This window comes from Watersipora subatra, chromosome 6, assembly GCF_963576615.1.
Source record: "Watersipora subatra chromosome 6, tzWatSuba1.1, whole genome shotgun sequence".
Lineage (NCBI taxonomy): Eukaryota > Metazoa > Bryozoa > Gymnolaemata > Cheilostomatida > Watersiporidae > Watersipora > Watersipora subatra.
The window spans coordinates 35,576,864-35,603,614 of record NC_088713.1 but is presented as its reverse complement, the minus strand read 5'-3'; the positions used below and the strand labels follow the sequence as shown (position 1 = coordinate 35,603,614).

Sequence of the window (26,751 nt, the reverse complement as noted above, 5' to 3'; positions counted from 1 at the left end):
GGGTGTTTAAAATATGGGTATATGGTATAAAGTATATGGGTGTTTAAAATATGGGTATATGGTATAAAGTATATGGGTGTTTAAGATATGGGTATATGGTATAAAGTATATGGGTGTTTAAAATATGGGTATATGGTATAAAGTATATGGGTGTTTAAAATATGGGTATATGGTATAAAGTATATGGGTGTTTAAAATATGGGTATATGGTATAAAGTATATGGGTGTTTAAAATATGGGTATATGGTATAAAGTATATGAGTGTTTAAAATATGGGAATATGGTATAAAGTATATGGGTGTTTAAAATATGGGTATATAGTATAAAGTATATGGGTGTTTAAAATATGGATATATGGTATAAAGTATATGGGTGTTTAAAATATGGGTATATGGTATAAAGTATATGGGTGTTTAAAATATGGGTATATGGTATAAAGTATATGGGTGTTTAAAATATGGGTATATGGTATAAAGTATATGGGTGTTTAAAATATGGGTATATGGTATAAAGTATACGGGTGTTTAAAATATGGGTATATGGTATAAAGTATATTGGTGTTTAAAATATGGGTATATGGTATAAAGTATATGGGTGTTAAATATGGGTATATGGTATAAAGTATATGAGTGTTTAAAATATGGGTATATGGTATAAAGTATATGGGTGTTTAAAATATGGGTATATGGTATAAAGTATATGGGTGTTTAAAATATGGGTATATGGTATAAAGTATATGGGTGTTTAAAATATGGGTATATGGTGTAAAGTATATGGGTGTTTAAAATATGGTTATATGGTATAAAGTATATGGGTGTTTAAAATATGGGTATATGGTATAAAGTATATGAGTGTTTAAAATATGGGTATATGGTATAAAGTATATGGGTGTTTAAAATATGGGTATATGGTATAAAGTATATGGGTGTTTAAAGTATGGGTATATGGTGTAAAGTATATGGGTGTTTAAAATATGGTTATATGGTATAAAGTATATGGGTGTTTAAAATATGGGTATATGATGTAAAGTATATGAGTGTTTAAAATATGGGTATATGGTATAAAGTATATGGGTGTTTAAAATATGGGTATATGGTATAAAGTATATGGGTGTTTAAAATATGGGTATATGGTATAAAGTATATGGGTGTTTAAAATATGGGTATATGGTATAAAGTATATGGGTGTTTAAAATATGGGTATATGGTATAAAGTATATGAGTGTTTAAAATATGGGTATATGGTATAAAGTATATGGGTGTTTAAAATATGGGTATATGGTATAAAGTATATGAGTGTTTAAAATATGGGTATATGGTATAAAGTATATGGGTGTTTAAAATATGGGTATATGGTATAAAGTATATGGGTGTTTAAAATATGGGTATATGGTATAAAGTATATGAGTGTTTAAAATATGGGTATATGGTATAAAGTATATGAGTGTTTAAAATATGGGTATATGGTATAAAGTATATGGGTGTTTAAAATATGGGTATATGGTATAAAGTATATGAGTGTTTAAAATATGGGTATATGGTATAAAGTATATGGGTGTTTAAAATATGGGTATATGGTATAAAGTATATGGGTGTTTAAAATATGGGTATATGGTATAAAGTATATGGGTGTTTAAAATATGGGTATATGGTATAAAGTATATGAGTGTTTAAAATATGGGTATATGGTATAAAGTATATGGGTGTTTAAAATATGGGTATATGGTATAAAGTATATGAGTGTTTAAAATATGGGTATATGGTATAAAGTATATGGGTGTTTAAAATATGGGTATATGGTATAAAGTATATGGGTGTTTAAAATATGGGTATATGGTATAAAGTATATGGGTGTTTAAAATATGGGTATATGGTATAAAGTATATGGGTGTTTAAAATATGGGTATATGGTATAAAGTATACGGGTGTTTAAAATATGGGTATATGGTATAAAGTATATTGGTGTTTAAAATATGGGTATATGGTATAAAGTATATGGGTGTTTAAAATATGGGTATATGGTATAAAGTATATGGGTGTTTAAAATATGGGTATATGGTATAAAGTATATGGGTGTTTAAAATATGGGTATATGGTATAAAGTATATGGGTGTTTAAAATATGGGTATATGGTATAAAGTATATGAGTGTTTAAAATATGGGTATATGGTATAAAGTATATGAGTGTTTAAAATATGGGTATATGGTATAAAGTATATGGGTGTTTAAAATATGGGTATATGGTATAAAGTATATGAGTGTTTAAAATATGGGTATATGGTATAAAGTATATGGGTGTTTAAAATATGGGTATATGGTATAAAGTATATGGGTGTTTAAAATATGGGTATATGGTATAAAGTATATGGGTGTTTAAAATATGGGTATATGGTATAAAGTATATGAGTGTTTAAAATATGGGTATATGGTATAAAGTATATGGGTGTTTAAAATATGGGTATATGGTATAAAGTATATGAGTGTTTAAAATATGGGTATATGGTATAAAGTATATGGGTGTTTAAAATATGGGTATATGGTATAAAGTATATGGGTGTTTAAAATATGGGTATATGGTATAAAGTATATGGGTGTTTAAAATATGGGTATATGGTATAAAGTATATGGGTGTTTAAAATATGGGTATATGGTATAAAGTATATGGGTGTTTAAAATATGGGTATATGGTATAAAGTATATGGGTGTTTAAAATATGGGTATATGGTATAAAGTATACGGGTGTTTAAAATATGGGTATATGGTATAAAGTATATTGGTGTTTAAAATATGGGTATATGGTATAAAGTATATGGGTGTTAAATATGGGTATATGGTATAAAGTATATGAGTGTTTAAAATATGGGTATATGGTATAAAGTATATGGGTGTTTAAAATATGGGTATATGGTATAAAGTATATGGGTGTTTAAAATATGGGTATATGGTATAAAGTATATGGGTGTTTAAAATATGGGTATATGGTGTAAAGTATATGGGTGTTTAAAATATGGTTATATGGTATAAAGTATATGGGTGTTTAAAATATGAGTATATGGTATAAAGTATATGAGTGTTTAAAATATGGGTATATGGTATAAAGTATATGGGTGTTTAAAATATGGGTATATGGTATAAAGTATATGGGTGTTTAAAGTATGGGTATATGGTGTAAAGTATATGGGTGTTTAAAATATGGTTATATGGTATAAAGTATATGGGTGTTTAAAATATGGGTATATGATGTAAAGTATATGAGTGTTTAAAATATGGGTATATGGTATAAAGTATATGGGTGTTTAAAATATGGGTATATGGTATAAAGTATATGGGTGTTTAAAATATGGGTATATGGTATAAAGTATATGGGTGTTTAAAATATGGGTATATGGTATAAAGTATATGGGTGTTTAAAATATGGGTATATGGTGTAAAGTATATGGGTGTTTAAAATATGGTTATATGGTATAAAGTATATGAGTGTTTAAAATATGGGTATATGGTATAAAGTATACGGGTGTTTAAAATATGGTTATATGGTATAAAGTATATGGGTGTTTAAAATATGGGTATATGATATAAAGTATATGGGTATTTAAAATATGGGTATATGGTATAAAGTATATGGGTGTTTAAAATATGGGTATATGGTATAAAGTATATGGGTGTTTAAAATATGGGTATATGGTATAAAGTATATGGGTGTTTAAAATATGGGTATATGGTATAAAGTATATGGGTGTTTAAAATATGGGTCTATGGTATAAAGTATATGGGTGTTTAAAATATGGGTATATGGTATAAAGTATTTGGGTGTTTAAAATGACGGTTCTCAAGAGTGAGGTAGAACTATGAGACCAACTATTTTGGCAACCTGTAAGAAGGCGCAGAGCACGTGCGTGTGAAGTTTAGTTATATCAGTTATAACGCCAGCTTTATATACAGTTGATCAAGCTCAAGGAGTTAGAGAGATCATCTAGTTGTATATTACAATTCTGTTCCAGACTTATACATTAAACCTGAGAATGTACATGTATCTACAACATAACAAAACCTAAGCTTGTGACCATAATCCTAGTTTACATTAAACGTATTATTTTGTAACTGGTTAAGACTTTTTGAAGGAAAAACTAACACTTTTAGAAAAAAACTTCCCATGATTCCGGAAATGTCTTTCATTTTCAGTTAGATAGTCTGCAGGTGTGTGTCTTACAGATGCTGATTATCAGAAACCAGGTGGAGTTTTAATACCAAATATGTTTGCCGAGCTGGTGGAACGTACGAAAGATATGTACACAAAGTTTTCATGAAATCGGTTGAATATATGAATCGTAAACCCTAAACCTAGTTTAGGTTCGCAAAATATGCTTAAAATGCATCAACAATATTGATGATGATAAGAATAAACAAGTATTCACTTTTAGAGTCTTAGGGAATATTATTGAGCTTAAAACACATACAAACTGGATAAAAACCCTGTAATTATTACAAGAGTATGGAATCACAACTCCGAATACAAAGTAGCAATTATGAAGGAGAATATAATTCTTAATTGTATTACATTCTCACTAGACTTTTATGTTTATTATTAACATAGATTTCAAAAATTCAAATCTATCATATAAACAAACCTACATGTATGTGCAAAAACTTGACCTTTAAAACTATATTTATTTTAATAAATCTTATTTCGTTGTGTGTTTGTGTGTGCGTGCACATTTGTCTCTGTGTGTAAAGTTTGCATTGCCACTTTTTTGGTTTATTTTATTCAAACTTCATGAACATATATTCTGTGCCTTCTGCCAGGTCACTAAATTGTTTGGTTTTAAAACGCATCTAGTTCCAAAGAACGAGTCTCTTAATCAACCACTTGCTGTTTATCTTATAAAAAATAAAAAAACTTTTAGTCAATGTCGGGTTATCCTCCAGCTGTATGTAGAAAAGCTAAATGAGTATGCATTTTTTGCATATTCATGCAAAAAATGTTATGCACCAATTTTATGAATTTATGCACCAAAATGTTTTTTTTTTGCAAGTTTATTTTAGAGTTTACTTTAGTTTTATTTTGTGAAAAGTAGTTTAGGTTGGACTGTTCATAAGCAAAAAGGTGGAGAGGGTGATAGATATACATGATATGGTTTACTTTTGCTAAAGGCTTGTTTACATTATGTTGTTGTTAATACATCTATACATTCTGAGTAGAGGTTTTACAGTAGTTGCGGTCCATGATAGTGCAGACAACTTCATAGTATTAATACAGTCACTTTTTTATAGACACTTGAGCTGATATAAAATATATAAAAATTACTGCGTCAAAGTGATTCTACAGCTGTATTCTGTGGTAGTACACACAACTCCATCTCCAACTCTTTAGACCAGCCAGTCTTCCATGAATATTAAAGTTGGTGTAAGGTATTAGTGACCTGAGATCTATTGGTAAGTACACGATCAATACAATCAATAAAATATTAGTACACTTGCAGCCTAGTGTAATAATTAGCTGCATTACTATTTTCCAATATTGCAAGGTGGTTGAATGGTACATTATTGTAAAAGCAAACCAAGGGCTCAGAGTTCAAAACCTGTTAAACGCAATCTTTTTTCCAATACTCTCAGTGTGGCTTCGGATGAACGGACGCAGCTCTTATTATCGTAAAGATTAAAAATGTTGCTTGTAAATCTCCTATAAAAACGTCACAACTAGAATAGCTTCCATAGAATCAATTGATTTGCAAGCTCGATGCTCAAATCTTGTGATGAACCGCTTGACCAGTTTGGATTTCTGCCGAGAAAGCAACACATGCTGATGCAATCCTTTTGACCAGGTCTGTTGAAAGACAAACACTTGTTTTGTCTTCTTCTCTTATTATTCGCTCTATACATTGGAAAGACAAGCTAGAGTTTGTCTACATAGAGACAACAAGGTACCGTTTGGGAGTTACCGTAAAACCTCTAATTGAACACCGTGGGACTTTATTTTTTCAACCATTTCTCTCTAGTGACGGTCAGTTGGAGGTAGCGTTCATTTTTAGGTAGTTAGAGATTTTAAGGTATTCTTAAATATTTTCCTGCTGTATACTTAGCCATGAATGAAATAAGTTGCAACTTTTGCGTGTTTTGAAAATAGGTGTTTGTTCTAGCCTTAGTGATGAAAAATCAGAAACTTTGACCATCTGATCAGCAGTGATACCACAAGCAAAAACAAACTAAAAAAACACAGTGCTAAACACAATCTTCCAGGATAGGATAAGCCATTTCTTTCTAAAAGTTCGAGCGTCTATGAAAATTTTGCTGTTCCCCAATGTTGGAGATGGAGTCATCTGTCCAACCATACAATGAAAGCTTTACTTGGAGTACTTTTTAAAAAAACTTTTCACCAATGGATGCAAAATTTGGGCAAATTCTAGAATTTACTCACTGAAGTCGGTTTTAGCATGCAACATTTTTAAAATAAACAACATGGTACTTCAAAGAGACCTTCTATTATTCACTTCTCTTTATATCAGCTCATGCGTCTATGAAGATTTCGGTAATGTAAGATGTTGGATACGGAGTTGTCTGCACTACCATGAAACTGAGCATCAATTTGAAGATGAACTTACACAAAATTTTAGTAGATTTTATCAGAACATATCGCTATTTTTTATCATTTACAGTAATTTTTTTAATTCGAGGTGATTTGACTGCCAGGATTTTTCAAGATTAATATGGTAAAAAATTAATAGCGGTTAAAAACAATCGAAAAGCGCGATTAAAATGGCTATAGTTGCAAAGAGACCAGCAAAATCGAGAGGCATAACTCTGCAACTTCAACGCAATGGCTGATATCAACTACAGCAATGATAGCAACTAGCGACTTCACTTCACACGTATTTGTCTTCTGACTGTTTTAACTGCGAATAAAATTCGTCAGTTTTTATCTATAAACATCCTGCCAATCAGATCCCCTCTAATATAAAAAACAATCGCCAGTGACAGAAAAATACCAATACTTTGTGATAAAATCTACTAAAATTTTGTGCAAGATTGATCACTTTTTCACAAAATTTTCAACATCGAATATAAATAGAGTAAAACTTTAGCACATTCTAGAGTTCACACGCTGAAATAAATTCTGAAGCGCAATATTCTCAGAACAACGCTGTAAACGAGGAAGTAATAGGAACAACGCTTGTGAGAATAGCATCTATATTTCTCTATAAATATCAATCAGGAAGAATAAACAGTCAAATGTTGCATAGACAGTAAACCACTACCACAGGGTGTGCTAGTAACAGATAGAATACCAGAGGTTAGTATTTTAGTCAACTAGTATGCTGCATGCATATGTTCAAGTGTTGGTCAACAGCTTACAGTATATCTATAAACACCAGAGAGTTAACTACTCTATATTGCTATTAACTACATGTTAACATATGTTAACTATATGTTAACTATATGTTAACATCACAGAGTTGATAATATTCTGCGTATAAACATCAAAGTATAGATCAACAACTTGCTGTATACGAAAATTAGTTTGCCAGTCAGTGTTCCAAAAAATGTCAAGGTCAAAATGATGATAGAATAAGTGTTTAAACATAGATAAAAGGTATATCTTTTCCGCCGGTCCACTGCTCCAAAAAGGCATCGAAGAGCTCATTGTCAGCGACAGTAAATTGGTCCTTCCAGTCACCAACTTTTCCTGTAATAATTGTCAAATCATCTGCATGAGTGTCGTAATGGTTAGAGCTTTGAAATCAACATGATGCTACAGCATGTTTCTAGAACATTCCATTAGACTCGCAGCGAAGGAAGGTTTTTGGTAAGCATTTCTAGAACATTCTGTAAAACTAGCAGTAAAAAATTTGTTAGTAAACGCTTCTAGAACATTCCACTAGACTGGCAGAAAAATTCAAACGATTGGTAAATGGTCCCAACATTCACTCTGCACCCGGCCCTATGCATATTGAAACCTAAACGAATGTTGGCATGTTTTGTTATGTAAGGTGACAATACATACCTCTATTCACTTTACTCCATTGTTTTTAAATTTAAATTCGTAAATTCTAAGTTTTTGCTCTTTAGAATATAATGCATTCATTTCTATTTTCTATAATTATTACATGTATTACATTGGTCTTTTGAGCTGGCGAATAGATTAAAAAAATACATTGTAATCTCGTAGGACCATTTTCTCTAACATATGAATTTTGGTATGCAAAGCAAATAGTAAACTACCATAAAACCTGTATTTGAACGCCCCCTCTATTTGAGCGTCATGGCGTCCAAATAAAGGTCTTACAATAGTTTATGTTTTACATTTGGCTAGTTCATACAATAGCTTCCTACCTCTTGATGGCAGAAACAAGAAATAATTGTGTTACTGTTCGTCTGCAAACATGACAACCTTAAACTATTGGCCACTTCTATGGATACACGGAAAATAATTTACAACTTTTTCATTACAAACTTTTTAGCAAATATACTTATCAGTTTGGTGAACTTGCTAAAAATAGTTGTAGATTACTGGTTGGAGATAAATTAGGAATTGTCTTCTATTGATTAAACAACTGAAAATAATACTGTACAACTTACTATTACGAACCATGCAACTGCTTGCCTTGACACTATTTTTTAATAATAATTTTATTAAAAGGTTAACTCATTCACTTTTATAGCAATAACATTACTGATTAATTGCAGTTTCAATAATATTTTGTGTAATTTCGACCGAATACCAGGTTTTTATCAATATTTCAAAGTGCTGAAAATAAACAAAAATACTCGTGAGCTTCATATTGACCCGAAACAACCACAATGCAATATAATTATATTATAATCGACCATTTTTTAAACTAGACTATCTAAAATTGTCTGTTCAAAATCTTTGATTCGGGAGGTAGGGCTTATGTAAACCAATGGCTTCCGACAAGAGGTAATTTTTATGGACAACTTTTCTAATTTCCTAATTGTGTGGAAGCAGAATTTCTACATCGTGCATTCCACAAGGTGTGCACAACTCCCACTCCACAGTGTGCACAAGCCAATTGGTGTAATTTATAACCAGCGTTCAAACGTTAACGAGATGTGCATAAAATATAATGTAATTTTTGGGGGTCTGGAATCTGCTTCGACCTTGCGTTACATTTATCTGCCATGATGGGTACCCGTAACATAGAGAATAGATTAAAATTGTATTAGAATGGCGGCCAACAGAAGTGCTTTTGTTTCGTGTTCATGCATTAGCTAATCCTCGGCCAATCGTTGACACCATAATTTATGTCTATTTTACTGAGAAAAGACCGCCTTCTGTCACAACTTGAAGCTTGAATCGGGTGTGTTTTGCCTTCAAAACCAGTTTTGGTTCCAACTTCAAATGCATTACTGAAAAACTAAATACCTGATTATATTATATTGGTGTGAATCTTTACTATAATGAGGGTCGAGTCTGTCTGTCTGTCTAAAGCCCAATGCTGAGTAGGTTAGAAATAACAATTGCTGCAGGTGGGAATCAAACTCAGATGTTTGGATTTCAAGCCAAGCGCTCTACCATCTGCACCACTCAACCACCTTTACCATCTGAGAATAACTGCGCACATAGTTATTACATACGATGTTCTCTCACAGCACACAGGACTGTCAGCGTACTAGCAGACGGAATTTTAATTTAAATGCTGTCAGTCAATCATGAAGTGGTTTACAAATAGGTTTCAACTAGTCGTGAAAAACATTTTTGAAATCTAAAAAAAATTGTGTAATCAAAACTCTCCAAGTGAAGAGAAGACGACTCACCTTTCCTGAACATAAGGGATAAGGTCTTCTTCATCGCTGTAGCATCCACTCTCAACTGAAGAACAAAATAAAATAGTTTTTGTTACTCATCGTAAATACCAGTCTACAAAATTAGACTGACTGTTAAAACACCCTCACAAGCACACACTGGTATTGGCCAACACGGTAGACAAAAAACGTGAATTTTTGTGTTGCTACTTTCAAATAATTATTCAACATGAAAATATAGGTAATAGAATAGTAGTCTTTAGTATAATAGCCACAGAGGTTGGGAAACATTCAGCTCTGCCAGCGGGAACAAAGGAAAAAGCCTTTACTGTAAACCACAGTTAAGGCCCATGCACACTATCGCTCAAATCAACGTTTAGCTGTGTGATGGACAGCAACAATGAGCGGTTGGCTGTAGGTGATCGCTAATCAGCAACCAATTAGAAATTATGAAACTGCATTAATGATATCTTTGTTATCTGTAATTATCTGATTATGTAATTCATCACATAGTTCTTCGCCGTTTTTTGCAATGTGATTTTATACTAATCTTCAGAACGGTTGAAATTGAATCCGATGCGGTCAACAAACAGCCAATCATGATGCTAACAGTTGTGGCCATCGGTGTCAAAAGTTCAACATGTTGAAAGTCCGATCATCGCTGTTAAGGCCGTTTATCAGCGTTTCGTTTTCAGCATTCATCATCGATTATGTGAACCGTGAATTGATGGCATCGACGAAGCATCGCGGACATGTCGGAAAAGTTTGCAGCTGTCAAACATTTCCGATATTTCGCCGAGCATCAACGACCGCCTTTCAAATGTGGACTATTTTTTTATTCCAGCCCACGAAAACAAAGAGGTTTCTTCGTGAAAATATAAAAAGATAAATAAAACATTACATCATGGAGTAATATCATCGACGATCACTGAAGTATTGTGGCATCAACGCCGAAATACGGCGATATAGTGTGAACCCGCATTTAGCAACGATTACATTGGCCACTCATCGCAAATTATGTCATAGCAGCCTATCGTTGAGGTCCATCACAAAGCAGCTAATCAGCAATTTGAGTGATGGTGTGCAGTGAGCACGGCCTTTACAGTAAAATCACATTAGCTTGTTCCACCAAAGTAAAATGAGAAAATCTGATAGCTGCATCCGCTCAACTTTCTTTCGAAAAGTATAAACAAAACCATGAACTGAATTCCTAGTAGCACTTTCTTTGTATCCAAGGCTAACATTTAATCTCTGATTTTTTCCTACACGCTGTAGTGGAAGCATGCCAAGGTTTTTGGCCTATCAAGGATCAAAAGGCCTTTGTAAAATGTTAGAGTCGTCTTGTCCTACTCCTTATCAGAATTCAATAAAACTGGTTTAAATTCACCCCTGAAAATATGAATGCAGACAGCAATGACTTGAAAGGGATGCTAAAGTTGTAGTTGTCTCATCTTACTTATGATTACCAGCTAACTCAAACAATAAGTACAAAGAAGGCGATATATAAGTCTACATGCTGCGTTAGAAAATGACTTAATCTAGCAACTGAAGTTGTTAAGTGTTCAGTCAATTTGGGTTGTCAAGTCTACCGCGTCCTTTCTGTGTCTCTAAGATAAAATAACACAAACATTTTTATTATTGATTGCTACCTTAGTTTTAAAATATAATTTGAGTTTTTGCAGTTATTCTTCACATAGGTACATAAAAATCATTCATTTTAGTGCTCTGTGATTAAAGAATTTCTTTCTTTGGTTTTTGGCTCTGGAGTAAAATCAACACAATGTATATTTATAAAATACATTTCATCTAATTCAAAACTTGAATTTGTTTGACCTTGGACATGGAAAAGAAGCTTGTGAAAGTCTAAACGTGTTACTCACTAATAATCACATAAAAGGAAATTTTCTTGTTACGTAAACCTACTTTTAAACTTTTTAACATCTATATAATTATGTAAATCTCAAAATTTGTCGTCGTCTGTCTAGCAATGAAAAGTCTGTATCGAAGAAGATTTGATCTCAGAACCTTCCGTTGAGCTAACCTCCAAGCTAACCCATTTTGCTACACAGGATGCAATGGATTCATTGAGTGATATGAGTCATTATCTGGGTTAAATTATCATAACAGCCCTGCGTAAAGCACAATGTCACTAAAGCTTGATCTCACGGTTCTTATTAGTAGGTTTAACTATACTATAATAGCTTACTCAAATTAGCCAGTGGCAACTACATTACCTGATACTGTTTATAAGCTGTTTATTAATACCCTCGCAAAGCCGTACATTCTGCTAGCTCAGAACTCAAATACTCAAAGGTAAATAGCTAATACAAGACACTAGCGTCTCAAAGTTTATCTTCAATAAACTTATCTTTAAAATCAATAATATCGTTATTAATAAAATAATAATAACGATATTGGTTCATCAATAAACCAATATCTTCAATAAAAGAGATTTGCAGAAAAAGCACCTATTTGAACAAAAGAAAGACAACTCACCACATTCAGCAGAGCTGTGTTGTCATGACCTTGTTGCGATTTTCCCTGCTGCATCTTAGAAAAGGTCGTAGCGTCAGCAATTTGAGCAATCAGCTCTGGAGATCTTTCAGTGCCCATAAACTCATTGACTTTGGTGATAGCACCAATTGGGTCCTGCCAAGGTGAAACAACACTTAGTATAGTCTCTGGGTATCTTGAGATGACTTAAGATAAAAATCTCGACTGCAGAACAGGCTACTAGATAGTAACAATGGTTTGACAAGTACCGTAAAGCCTTTATTTTAATGCTATGGCGCTTTATTTTTCAACTTTTCTCCTATAGTGGTGTTTTATTAGAAGGAAAGTTAAAATTATAAAGGATGGCACTGTATTTTTCAACTAGCTCATCCGAACTTTGGGAAGATAAATTTAACTGCTTTACATACGAAGCGATGCTAATGTCGCCTATATTATGCACTCTCCTTCTGACGAAGTGAGATTATTGCCGTCGGCCTCAGCATTTGAGCTAAACAAATTTACATATACAGTGGACTCCCGTCATACAAATTTAATTTGTTTCATCGTTGTTGGCATCGTAAGGCGAAAATATTGTGTAGAGAGGTATCAAAGCCCATAGCGAATATCTAATGCAAACATCCCCTGGTAAAAATCATCAAAATTTTATATATATATATATGTGCTTTACATATTAGTAACAACATAGTACATTAACCTTATTAACCTTAGTTATATTATGCACTCTGACATAACAAGATTAATGCTTTTGGCCTAAACGTCTTGCTAAACAGAAAATTAAACAAGAAACTACTTTGTGTAAAACTTATTAGCCAGATACAGTTATTAATTATTTTGATGGTATTGCTTTCAAAGTTGTAACAATAACCATAATATTTTGGAGATAAAAAACAGACATTGATAAGTCATAACAAAGGCTTCTATTACGTTATGCGGTGTTCCTGAAGTGTAATCACATCATTCATCAAAATGCTTTAGAGTCTTGTGGTCAGTGTGTAAATCATACAAAAATGGTATTATGGACAAATCTAAAACAAACCATAAAAATATACCTAAAATGTTACTCAGCGCCGAGTTTGTGGGTAATCCTTCAATAATACTGTAAAATACAACTACCCTCTACGATGGTCTGCACAACAAAAAGTCCTGGCATGCATAACAAACACTTTTTACAAGTAAACACAACTCCCACATAGCCTAAGTCCCCTAAACATAGCTCTCTTATTCTTCATTCTACTGCATAATTACCTTTATCAGTTCCTCATAGAAGACAAAGTGGACATTTGGCTTGTCCTTCAGGGTCCACATGTACTCGCAGTACTTGAAGAAGTTACCAAATGGCATATCTTGTCCGTAGAGAAAGATTCTCATGTACTCTGGGAAGGTCATCTGTACCACATTACCTTCCTCTCCGGCTTTCTCAAACTTCTACAGAATACACCGATATGACAGTCTAGTGGTACTAGCATGCCTTCTGTAACCATGAGTTAATAAAAGTGGTTGCACTTTGAAAGGTCAGGGTTATCGGAGGTTAGAATTGTCCATTTCTAGTGGCAATCGACTGTAGCATCGATCAATCATACATATGTATGGTGATGGTTTTTTCTAGCCCAACATCTGACAAACCGTTACATCAAAAGTACATTTGTTTTCTCTTTGAACCTATTTATTCTATTTATGACTACCTTACGATACCAATTCTATTTACAACTACATCAGGATACAGATTCTATTTATGACTATTTCAGCATACAAATTATATCTATGACTACCTCAGCATACAAATTCTATATATGACTACCTCAGGATACAAATACTATTTATAACTACCTCAGGATACAAATTCTATTTACAACTAACTCAGGATACAAATTCTATTTACAACTACCTTGGCATGCGAATTTCCAACATTCCATGTAAAACTTAAAGGTTGACTTGCAACAAAATTCACACTACCGTTATTTGATATGAAAAAAGTCACCATGTCTTACTCTGTTGTGTTATAGATGCAAAATATGTGGAAAGGTGATTACAAGCTTTTAAAAGCTAAAAAACGAACAGTTAATCGCAGCCACACGAGACCGCCGTAGTTTGGATTCTCTTTCCAAAACGGCTCAAATGTGATGTAGTTGTGGGATATGGTTTCTGTTTACACTTTCATGCAACCTCATTCGTCAAAATATTTTCACAAATACACTTCACGCATTCAACAAAACCATGTCTATTGTTCTTAAGCGTCTGTTTTATCGTCATTGTAATGCTGTCACTTTTAGCACTGATATCTTATAACTTACCGTAAAAATTTGTTTAACTTTTTAACCTTAGCTCGAAGGAGTACATATCATTGTCTGATAATCATGACGAGCCTGTTAGTCACCTGTGATAATCAAAAAGTGCTACAAAAATTATTTGCGAAGTATTGGGTCACATGATCAGATTATGACTTGACGATTAAATCAAGCCGAAACAAAACTGTAAAGTAGCGAGCATATATATTTGATATGGGGTCTTCGGTAAAACCCCAAGTGTTTGTCATAAACTAGTGGTACGATAAGTTTTATTATATTGAGTTTTTTATTGGCCTTTCAATTCACATGAGAACATCACGTGACAAGGCAATAATCAACTGTAATGACTACGTCAGAGAAATAACCAGATTCCAATCTACGGTGGCTTTTCGTTTTTGAGCTTTTAAGAGCTTGTAATCACTTTTCTGCATATTTTGCACTTACAACACAACAGAGTAAGACATGGTGAATATTTTCATATCAAATAACTGTAATTTGAATTTTGTTGCAAGTCAAACTTTAAGTGCCATAATTGCACCATTAAGTGATTTACAAAATGGCAGAACCCAACAAATAAAGAGGTTTTGTAAGCACCCAAAAAATTTAAAGTTTAATCCAACCATTTTGCTTTTCGTATGTCTATCTTCACAGTTGCTAGGTACCAGCTGACGAAAACCAATCAAAACAGTTGAAGCTCAAACAGGCCTCAAGTAGCAAACATATTTTTAGAATAATAAAATAAAATAAGTCATAAAATAAATACTACTGGATAAATAATGCTGCCTCACTTAGTTACAAAATATTATTTCAAGGACTTTCGAGAAATGCCGCTTGTTAGAAATTACTTCGGGCCAAATATTTGGTTAAATGTCACCTCGAATGCTGGAAATTGATATGCTGAGATAATTTTAAATAGAATTTTAACAGAATTTTCAATTTATGATTTTATATTCCATTTTAAAACAAACCAAGAAATATTAATTTTATACTTAAAATGTTAAATTTTAATGTTAGAGTCTAATCTAAAAATATCTTAAAATTAAATTTAACAAATGTTAAAATAACTACATGTTTCTAAAACCAGATACATACAGAAATTTTCAGTTGACTGGGTAGCAATAAAAACCATTGCATGGCCTGTAAAAATTAACTTCCTTCATGATTTAAACCCAAAAGGCTATTCTAACACAACATAATTCAATTCTTCTTTTCTTAAAGCTAATACGAGGTTTTTATTTTTCAAAGCCAGAAACACCAGTTTAACTGCTATATTCACTATAGCCTTAGGAGATTTCACTCAAGAAGTTAGCTTCCCCTTACAATTACACCAATTTGCATGCGCCTTTCCTTGATATCGCTTCCATGGCCACCAAGTTATACCGTGTAACATAAAAATAGGAGCAAGTTTCACCTACTTTAGCCTAATTATTATAATGTTTGACATTAGTCAAGGAGGGGGTTGACACAGCCTCAACAGCACGGTGAACAATAAGATGAATGAGCTATTCATTCACAGTAAAACTAGATGTGGGAACTAAACATTACTGGATTAAACTTAAATTCTAATTTAAATTTTAAATTCAACATTGCTGAATTAACTTGCTGCATTATAAAGACTGAAGGCAATTTACAAGAACTCTTTCAACCATATTATTAGTGCCGCACGATAAAACGATATCATTTGAAGTGACGATGTATTTCAGCAGATGATTTTATATTTAATCTGTTTTCAAATTGACATGAATATCAAAACTGATATTTTATCAAAATACCGGCTTACTTTATTTTGCAAAACTGGAGTTGTCTATTCTCCTTATTGGGAAGAGGGGACAACTCCTATGTTTCAACCGATATTAGCCAATATTTTTTTATATCGTTCTTGTTAAAGCCTAACACTATATATCGATAGAAGACAACTCTGATGTTGGATAGTTTTCGATATTCAATATATTTAGAGACCAAATAATCAAATGTACATGCAAAGATATTGTGCAGCACTACACATATCTGGCCACAAGCTTTTTCTTAATATTGAAAAGATCATCAATCATGTCTAAACATGTTTTACTGATAAAGCATTATAGGGAGACGAATATTTTAATTAACATTTTCTAACATTTAATTAACATAATTTTTAATTTCAAAATGACTCACAAAATATTACGGGCTCCTACACCCCTTTATATGACATTTTCGCCTTATGATGCCAGCACTGGAACAATTTGATACAATATGGCGGTGGTCAACTGCATATGATTATTTTCAAACTATAGTTAGTTCTAATACATGCCTACAATTTATGACAGCTTCTTTAGATAAACTATCGACAATACTTGCATCTATACAGTGGACCGTCGCCATATGATTTTAATTCATTTAAGTTTTGGCATCACAAGGCAAACATTTTGTATAGAAGGGTATTGAAATTCACATTAAATAAATAATGCAAAAACACCCTGGTAAAAATCATCAAAATTTTATATATGCACGGTACATTTTAAAAATTAGTAACAAAATAATATGTTAACCTTTGAAACTATAGTTACCTACAGTAACTTACAGTAACTTACAGTAACTTACAGTAACTTACAGTAGGTAGATTTAGTGGTTATGATAAAATGTAACATTACTATGTACTATGTACAGTATGGACTGTAGAACTGTATGAACTAACTCTTACCTTCAAGAAGGACATAAACGTAGGACGTGTAACATAAACGTTGAATTTAACTTAAATTAATTTACCTTACTAAACATTTACTTAAAGCTAAGTTTTATTATGTATTTTCAACTATTTTTATCACTAAAGTTTTATCACCTATCTGTTTCCGGTTTTATTTTCACAGTATCTAATAACGGCAAACTGAGCGAGATAGAGCTCATTGTAAAAGGAAGTTCGGTGGATCGCAGAGTGGCAGATTAGCAGATTATTGTTATTCCAATGTGATCAGCACACCAAGCGCCAAACTTGAATTTCAAGTGAAATTTTGTTCATGTCGTATGGAGAGAGCAAAAAACCATCGTGTTCTACATCGTAGGGCAAAAAATCGTATAACAGGGTGATCATGACCCGAGGAGGACACACTGATGACACGAGGGCACACTGTAGGTATGAACTGTTCTTATAACCTCACATGTTATTGAAGTTCGAACAATCTCAATGTTTAAGAGTAACTTCAAAAGTTTCTACTAGTCTGGGTACCTCACTGCACACGAACTTGTAACATAATCCCCACTTACCAGCTTAGACTCCTGATGAAAATAAGAAACGCAGACATCCTTTGGGTTCCTCATCACTAAAACAAACCGAAACCCGGGCTATAAAATCAGCTAAAGAAGACCAAACATTTGAGTGCACTTCTTGACATCCTCAGGCTAGATGTTTGCAGGACTCGGTTAATCCACAAAATGGAAATGACAAAAACCGGCGAGTCAAGCGAGTTTTGTTACTCACAAATTTCTATCAAATGTTTACTCTTTTCTATTAAATGCTTGCGTACGATTGGAATGGAACTTACGAATGATGTGCAAAAAATGCCAGGCAAGCTACTCCATTTTAAACATTTTTCATACTTCAGTTATTCCTATTCTGATTTGAGCAATTCGCTATCACCGCTGGCATAGAACTACCTATCTTGTTTGACAAAGAGACAATGTTAACCCTTTGCCTGGGGAAACGACAAAAATGTCGTTCATCGGTTTCGTGGAGAAATGACTTTTAAGCCGCTTTCGGTAAACATTTATAAAGCTGTCGCCTAGTAACATCAAACAAAGGATATGAACTCTAGACAGTTTTAAATATCATCAGCAAGATATTAGTCGACGAATTACAATATAAAACGAGTATCTGAGAGGCGTTGCCTTATGCTAAAAGCTAAAGAAATTGCGACTCTTTAGAAAAAAAATGGAAGTTGGAAAAACCAGTCAACATCGACTCGACATTCCAAACGCTACAATAAAAATGTATTTAATCCTGCAATCCTTTGTGATCTTTTGTCTGATCAGTATAAAAAATAATTCAGATGATAGAAGTGATGTAAACTTTTAGGACTTTTGAATATACAGAGAAAAGTGATCGTTATGGTAGCTAGCACGGCTACGATGTAGCGTTGGGACATTCCCGAAAGGAATGATTCCAAGCATTTCATACAGAGAAAATTGTACATAGTTTTAGCTTATTTGTATTAGTACATATGTAAATGAATGTTTACATATAAAAGATTTTGTTAAAGGTTGACTTGCAACAAAATTTACATTACAGTTATTTGCTATCAAAAGATTCACCATGTCTTATTCTGCTGTGTTGTAGGTGCAAAATATGTGGAAATGTGATTACAAGCTCCTAACTCTTTCGCTACTGTAAGCCGATGTATCTACTTTCGCAGTAATAGAAGTACAGACCGTAAGTCGATGTATCGGATTATCAATAGGGTTTCATTTTTCTTTTCATTACGAAGCCCCCACATAAACTAGACCAATCAAGATTTGTCTCCAGTGAAACAACCTTATTGCTAATCACGTGCACCTAAAAAACCTTCTGGCTCAATGTTTCCATTTCTAATTGTTTTTCAAAACGGGAAAACCACATCGTTTTCATCATGGCAAGGAAAAACACATCGCGTTCGATCACCGCAAATAAAACGTAAGAGATTGTACAAGAGTGGAATTCACTTTATACTTATCTTGTAGAGAATTTTGTTTTGAATAAGATGCACTTTACAGTAACACGATATCTGCTTTTATTCTCGAGATATTGCTTAAATACTAGCGCTATATAGGTTTTCCACAAAAAAATTCGTTTCAATTAATTCGGGCAGAATATTCATTCGGTGAGATTTTAATGCGATAGTGAAAGAGTTAAAAGCTCAAAAACGAACAGTTAATCGCCGCCATCATGAAACTGCCATAGATTAGAATCGCTTTCCAAAACGGCTCAAATGAGACGTAATTGAACAAGATGGCTTCTGTTTACACTTTCATGCAACCTCATTCGTCGAAATATTTTCACAAATATACTTCACGCATTCAATAAAACCATTTCTATTGTCCTTACGCGTCTTTTACATCATCATTGTAATGTTGTCACTTTTAGCACTGATATCTTAAAACCTACCATGAAAATTCGTTTAATTGTTTAACCTTAGCTCGACGGAGTGCATATCATACTCTGATAAACATGAGGAGCCTGTTGGTCACCTGTGATAGTTGAAAATTGCTGCAGAAATTATTCACGCTGTTTGGCAGGAAGTATGGTTCACATGATCAGATTGGGACTAGGCAATTAGACCAAGCCGAAACAAAACTGTTAAGTAGCGAGTATCTATATTTGATACGGGCTCTTCGGTAAAACCCTAAGTGTTTGTCATAAACTAGTGCTATGAGAAGTTTTACATTGAGCCTTTTATTGGTGTTTCAATTTATGTGAGACCATCACGTGACAAAACAATAACTAAATGTAATGACTACATCAAAGAAATAAACTGATTCCGATCTACGGCGGTTTTGTGATGGCTGCGATCAACTGTTCGTTTTTTAACTTTTAAGAGCTTGTAATCACATTCCCACATATTTTGTACCTACAACGCAGCAGAGTAAGACATAGTGAATCTTTTGATACCAAATAACTGTAATGTGAATTTTGTTGCAAGTCAACCTTTAAGCAGCTTTGAAATCCAAAAAACTTGCATATTGAGACTGGCTTTATCTACATGTAGATGTAGATCGTTTTAGGAATTGCCTCCCTTGAGTGTGGCTAATAAAAATTAATTATAGTACCTTTATGTATTTTGTCTTTTTCTTTGTGTTCTAAGCATTTTTGTTGTTTTTTTATTTAAATTAAACATAATCATTAAATTAAACATGATTAAACCTTCAATAGAAATAAGATTCAGTTTGAGATTCAGTTCAATGTATGTCCATAGAATATGTATGTCCATAGAATATGTATGTCCATAGAATATGTATGTCCATAGAATATGTATGTCCATAGAATATGTATGTCCATAGAATATGTATGTCCATAGAATATGTATGTCCATAGAATATCGATTTTATTGAATTTTCAAAAATAAATTACACGACTTTCGGGTGTTTTTGCGGAGCTTTAACTCAGCCAGAGGGTTAACCCATAACATGCGAATGTCCGTTAGAACACTTATCACACAGAAAATCCAGGTGTGCGCAACTCCAAATACACACCATGCCCGTCATGGAAACAGTGAGACACACATACCCAGAACAGTTTTCTTGCCATGGAACGCAGCTGGCAGAGCCTCTAATCTGTAATGAGTGTTGAGGACTCTGGGGGAGGGGAACAGGTTGTCGGTATCCAGTTTCGTCACAGGAAACAAGTCCATCATACAAAGAGCTTTGAAATCCTGGATGTAATCTGAGGTGCCTCGGAGCAGCATAGTCATGATCTCCCACAGGAAGTTGGTTCCTATGAATTTATGGGCGTTTTAAAGAGCACACAACTTCCGCATATTCCATGATTCTTTATATTAACTATCTACAGTGGGCTTGAATCAGATAAAGCAGTTCACTTTTAAGCTATATGAGATTATGACCATAGCTCTCAACAAAGTTTTACTGATTTATGATTTTGTCATCAACTATTTAGGCACAATTTATTGATCAGCTTTGTTAAGTTCAATGTCAAAGGTCACACCACTGGTTCCTTCAGTATCTGCAGGCAGCATCCCTGGGCTAGAATGTAAAGTACTGCAAATTTAAACTTCTGAGCTACCATGCAAATTTAGTCTCAAAAAGGTAGATTTTAACACATAGCCGGAAAACCAAGAAGAAGATTAAAACCGTGGATGACTTTGGAAAACAAATCAGCTGCCCCAATAATGTCTTTTGTGATGGAGCAAACGGACAAAATGGCCAAACAGCTAATGAACCGCACTACCTTTCAGTTCAACTACAAGCTTTTAAGAGAATACTCAATTGAGATACAGGTGAGGATCTCAATTTTAATTATATACCCCTTCCAATTTTTGAGAAAGTGCAGCAGTGTTTGCCCTAAACAGGTACACAAAGGTACATGATAACAAAGTCGAGTCTATTGTTGGTGAATACATGCGTGCCTCGTGATAGATCATGAAAAGATATAGCATGAGAGCTTCATAAATAATATGTTTTCAAGCTATGATAAAAAATGCTTACTTTATAACAAAGCGTTCGGTTAATGCTAAAAATAGTTTTTTTATATTTCTTCGTGGGCCTTCAATAGAATGATTAGCATGTCAGTAACATTGTTTTGAAGCAGCACAAAGAGGACAACTCCAAATTAATAAATAAGTGACACAACCAAAAATGACCCAAACAGTAGAACAAGGAAAAGTTTTGTGAGTCGATGTTAGCCTTTCACGCAAATACTAGCTGAGACACTACTATAACAAAATACTTGCATTATAATAAACACGTTTTATCACAATCAATAAAGCAATTATCGCGTTGGTCACTAAAAGCGATAGTAAAGATAACTCCAAGTTTTGAATATGTGTAAGATTATACTTATGGACATATCGCATCCCAATAAGCAAAAGATGTGTTTTCAGTATTTTATAACCAAATAAGAAATATGAAAGTGGCTTCCCTATATATACTGGTCCAAGTTTGTTTGTCTAGGGTATGATTCTTGTTTTGGGTACGGGAAGTGTCGGGTTCAAATCCCAATCAAACCAACAAAATCTTTAAGACAGATCTGAAATTGCATTTCAATATACAGTCAAACATGGATAACTCGAACTTCACGGGGCCGAGCAAAAGTGTTCGAGTTATCAGAGCGTCCAATTTATCAGAACACTGTCACAAGTCCATGTATTTATTTATTAGTAGATACATGTACATATACAAACTATAATGTAAATCAAAAGCGTAAATGGCTTGTTTCAACTTAAATGCTTCTAATGTAAAGTTTAAAACTTTTTATCAAAAAAATATAGAGATTTTTCTATCACTTGAGACTGGTTTGTTGTTTGAGGTGATGCTATTGCCAGAACGTTTTTTTAGATTAAAATTGACAAAACTTGATCGTTGTTGAAATGCTCAGAAGAAAATACATCTTTTTATTTTGAGCGTTTTAACCAAGGATCAATTTTGCCGATTTTTCTTGAAGTTTATGCGAAAGTTACCTCACTTTTCCTTGCTTCCGATGAGCCATCGCTAAGCGGATGTTTGTTAAAAATCAAATTTCACCAAACCTTTAGAAAAGTCATTGACAAAAAATATTTTGCCGATTGTGGTAATAACGACACCTATGAATTAAGAAAAGTTGAGGTTTACCTCTATGGCATGGAATAAAGTGATTTTCTAAAGCGATAACAACCGCTTCGGTAGCCGGTGGGCAAAAAATTGTTCGAGTTAACCGAGTTAAGGTCGAGTTATCTAAAGCAATTTATCATTACGTGGGAACGGACCAAAGAAACCGTTCGAGTTAACCATGTGTTCGAGCTATCCGAGGGCGAGTTATCCATGTTTGACTGTATATGCTTTGTTGTTTGGGAAACACCGCTAAAAAGTCAGATTTCGTGTTATATAAAATTTTTTTTTGGCTTGAGCGGGATTTGAACACCAGACCTCTAGCACCAAAATCAAGAATCATACCCAAGACCATCAAGCAACAAATTATGTACATAAAACTGATTTGTTGAATGTAGCCTATACCAAGCAACAATAAAGCATATGCTGAAACACACTTTTAGAACCTTCCCAATGGAATTTTTTTGCTTGACTGGGATTCGAACCTGGGACCTCGCGCATTCAAACAATTATTGAAACAAGAACTTGTTTCAAATTTTGCATCAACTTTTACCATTCTTAGGATAACTAGCAAGAAGGAAATCTTCATCTTTCCACTCGTAAGTCTTCACAGCATTCACGACGGCCTTGAACCCTTCCTCTTTCACGACGAGAGCAGAGATCTTTACGGATTCATCTTCGCTGACCATATAGCAGTTGGTGACGGTGCCTCCTCGTGGATGTGGTGGTACCTCCATGTCTACGTGACTTGTTTACTCTCTAAGGAAGACAAGTCATTGCATGTGAGTGAGATCAAAATGATGGTCTGCATAGTTAGGTTAGCGAATCACTATGTTTCCATTGTGCACATGATGCAAATCATGATTTGTGCACTTGTTGAGTTACATCACCATGTGTATCAACGGACATTCCCGTTACCGCGGACTAATGAGGGCTAATTTGTTAAAAATGATAAGGATTCTATGCCAGAGATCATAGCTGTGCACTCCGACCTCGTCAAATCGACATTGGAATGATTGAAGTGTAAAAAATATTTAAAATAGAATAATAGCTTGCGCGGCATTTTCTTCGCAACAGCGGTTTCCATCTTTCGCAAGCAGGAAATATTCCATAAAGATTTGCGAAGAACTTACTTGACTTGCGCATTTTTACCATTTCCGTCTTGCTAATGACGCAAAGTTGCAGATTAATCCCATCATGGAAACATAGCGTTTTTGAGCCTCATTTCATTTCCTCAAAAAATATGGGAGTAAGAATTTTATTAATAGAAACAACTGTATTTTACACTGTATGACTTTCTAATTATTAACACTACACATTTATGTAACTATTTCAGCAGTTTACCTCAATCTGCAGACGATGTTTCAAACAAATGATGGCAAGCCTGAGCAAATTTTCGACCCTGCACCTGAAATCGCTTTTCAACAGGAAAGGATTTGTACATGGTTAAAGTTTCATGAGTGAAAATAGATGTAACAGCACCTGATCACTACAACAGAGACAGCAAAGAGAAGGAAAAAGTGGAGAAATATCTCCTACTCAGCGAAGATATTAAAAAATGCTGGCATGTAAGAGTAACTGTAACTTCAGTAGTCGTTGGAGCGTTGGGTGTAATAACATCTGGACATGAGATGTGGCTTGGTCAAATACTGGCGCCAATCAACACAAGTGAGTTGCATGAAAGTTGCACTATTGGGAACGGCTATGAATCGTGAGCCAAGTGCTCACACTCCCAGGTCTCTGGTAGGAGACCAGAGCTCAATGAGACATTACCACCTACTTGGGTTAACAGAGTGCGGAAATAATTTTATATGTATTTATATAATAATATATTTCAGAGTCCAAACTACCTAGAGAAATAATTAATCCTTTCGCAGGCAAGTTGTTTGGGGCTATTTGAGACCCCCCTGGGCAAATTAATTTTTCAAAATCGATTTTAAAAAATCATTGATACACTCTTATTTATGATATTGTATACATGTATTATGTTTTTTTGATACAGGTAAATAAAAATAAACATGTTCAAGTCAACTCTTCATATAACTGTTTCTCTAGCTATGGTACTTTTGGAAGCATTTGACCTTGTAGAGACCTAAACCGCAGTCTTGACACCATATGCTTATTCGCGTTCCTCTAATAATAGCCTTGCCTTTGCCTATAGCTTTTGGAGGACGCCATGACAGTAAAAAAAAGTTTTTGCACACTGAGAAAACATTTAGAAAGCAAAAACAAAAGCAGAAACAAACAAAATTTCCCTATTTTATTAAAATAAGTTTTTCTTTTGGATTTTTCATTCGTTTAGTATTGCAACAACTATCGTTTTTTCTTCTTGAAACGGCTTATTTTTTATTGCTAACAAAAGTCAATTATTGTAGTTTATTATTGGTAAAAAATTAAACAAAAAGGCAACTAGCTAACCAGAAATCATTTTATAAAAAACGTTTGTGAGGCAACATAATAGTCGCTCTGCCCACTAGCGTTAGTATCGCAAAATGACAAAAATGTCGCAATGCCCGCAAAAGGGTTAACGAGATAGGCCTTATAATTGTAGTTTCTAAATATAAATGGAAATACTTGTTGTTACACTTTAGTAAGAGTTCAGTAGATCGCACGCCTAGAGCCCAAGTAGCGAGAGATTGGTTTAAACTTCACCTAGTCTATGTTACACCGCATATTGCTATCCCAATATCTACCTCTAGCTCTGCATTTATGTACAATTTATTAAACTGCTTTATCAAGTTCTTTGTCATAAGTTACATTAGTGGACCCTTCGGTATCTGTGGGCAGCATCCCTGGTTGCTACGAACCCAGCAACCAGTCGATGCCATCGACTGAACCAAAAAAAATTATATAGCGATTTTATTTTTAAATGTTACAATTTTAGGAGGTGAATACAACAAACCGCAAACACATATTTTGCACGATAATTACTCTAAGAGTCTGTCGTCCATCAATTTCACTTGGTTGTTTGTTACGCTCAATAAATCCAGAATTATTATGTGACTAAAATAATATGTTGTTGTCGATTTACATCAGTTGGGGAAGACAAATAGGTATTGTAGTTGAAGGTTGACTTGCAACAAAATTCACATTACAGTATTTGATATCAAAAGATTCACCATGTCTTACTCTGTTGTGTTGTAGGTGCAAAATATGTGGAAATGTGATTACAAGCTCTTAAAAGCTCAAAAACAAACAGTTAATTGCAGCCACACGAGACCGCCGTCGTTTGGATTCTCCTTCCAAAACAGCTCATATGGGACGTAGTTGTTACAAGATGGTTTCTGTTTACACTTTCATGCAACCTCATTCGTCGAAATATTTTCACAGATATACTTCACGCATTCAATAAAACCATGTCTATTGGTCTTATACATCTATTTTATCGTCATCGTAATGCTGTCACTTTTAGCACTGATATCTTATAACTTACCGTAAAAATTTGTTTAATTTTTTAACCTTAGCTCGAAGGAGTACATATCATTGTCTGATAATCATGACGAGCCTGTTGGTCAACTGTGATAATCAAAAGTGCTGCTGAAATTATTTGCAAAGTATTGGGTCACATGATCAGATTGCGACTTGACGATTAAATCAAGCCGAAACAAAACTGTAAAGTAGCGAGGATATATATTTGATATGGGGTCTTCGATAAAACCCCAAGTGTTTGTCATAAACTAGTGCTACGATATGTTTTATTATATTGAGTTTTTTATTGGCCTTTCAATTCACATAAGAACATCACGTGACAAGGCAATAATCAACTGTAATGACTACGTCAGAAAAATAACCAGATTCCAATCTACGGCGGCTTTTCATTTTTGAGCTTTTAAGAGCTTGTAATCACATTTCCACATATTTGGCACCTACAACACAGCAGAGTAAGACATCTTTTGATACCAAATAACTGTAATGTGAATTTTGTTAAA

General features: G+C 33.7%; 1 protein-coding gene across 1 annotated transcript in view; it reads right to left on the bottom strand.

Annotated features, from left to right (window-relative positions):
* Positions 1–7,165: 7,165 nt before the first annotated feature.
* The window catches only part of LOC137398474 (sulfotransferase 1C2A-like), a 36,994-nt gene continuing 17,408 nt past the window's right edge, over positions 7,166–26,751 (bottom strand). Inside the window, exons 2-8 of the mRNA XM_068084594.1 lie at positions 23,376–23,581; positions 20,790–20,996; positions 17,798–17,853; positions 13,518–13,697; positions 12,255–12,407; positions 9,771–9,825; positions 7,166–7,680 (exon numbers count right to left, since the gene is read on the bottom strand). Of these exons, the coding sequence (XP_067940695.1) occupies positions 7,571–7,680; positions 9,771–9,825; positions 12,255–12,407; positions 13,518–13,697; positions 17,798–17,853; positions 20,790–20,996; positions 23,376–23,559 (945 nt within the window). The 5' untranslated portion in view covers positions 23,560–23,581 and the 3' untranslated portion in view covers positions 7,166–7,570. The remainder of the gene's footprint in view (positions 7,681–9,770; positions 9,826–12,254; positions 12,408–13,517; positions 13,698–17,797; positions 17,854–20,789; positions 20,997–23,375; positions 23,582–26,751) is intronic.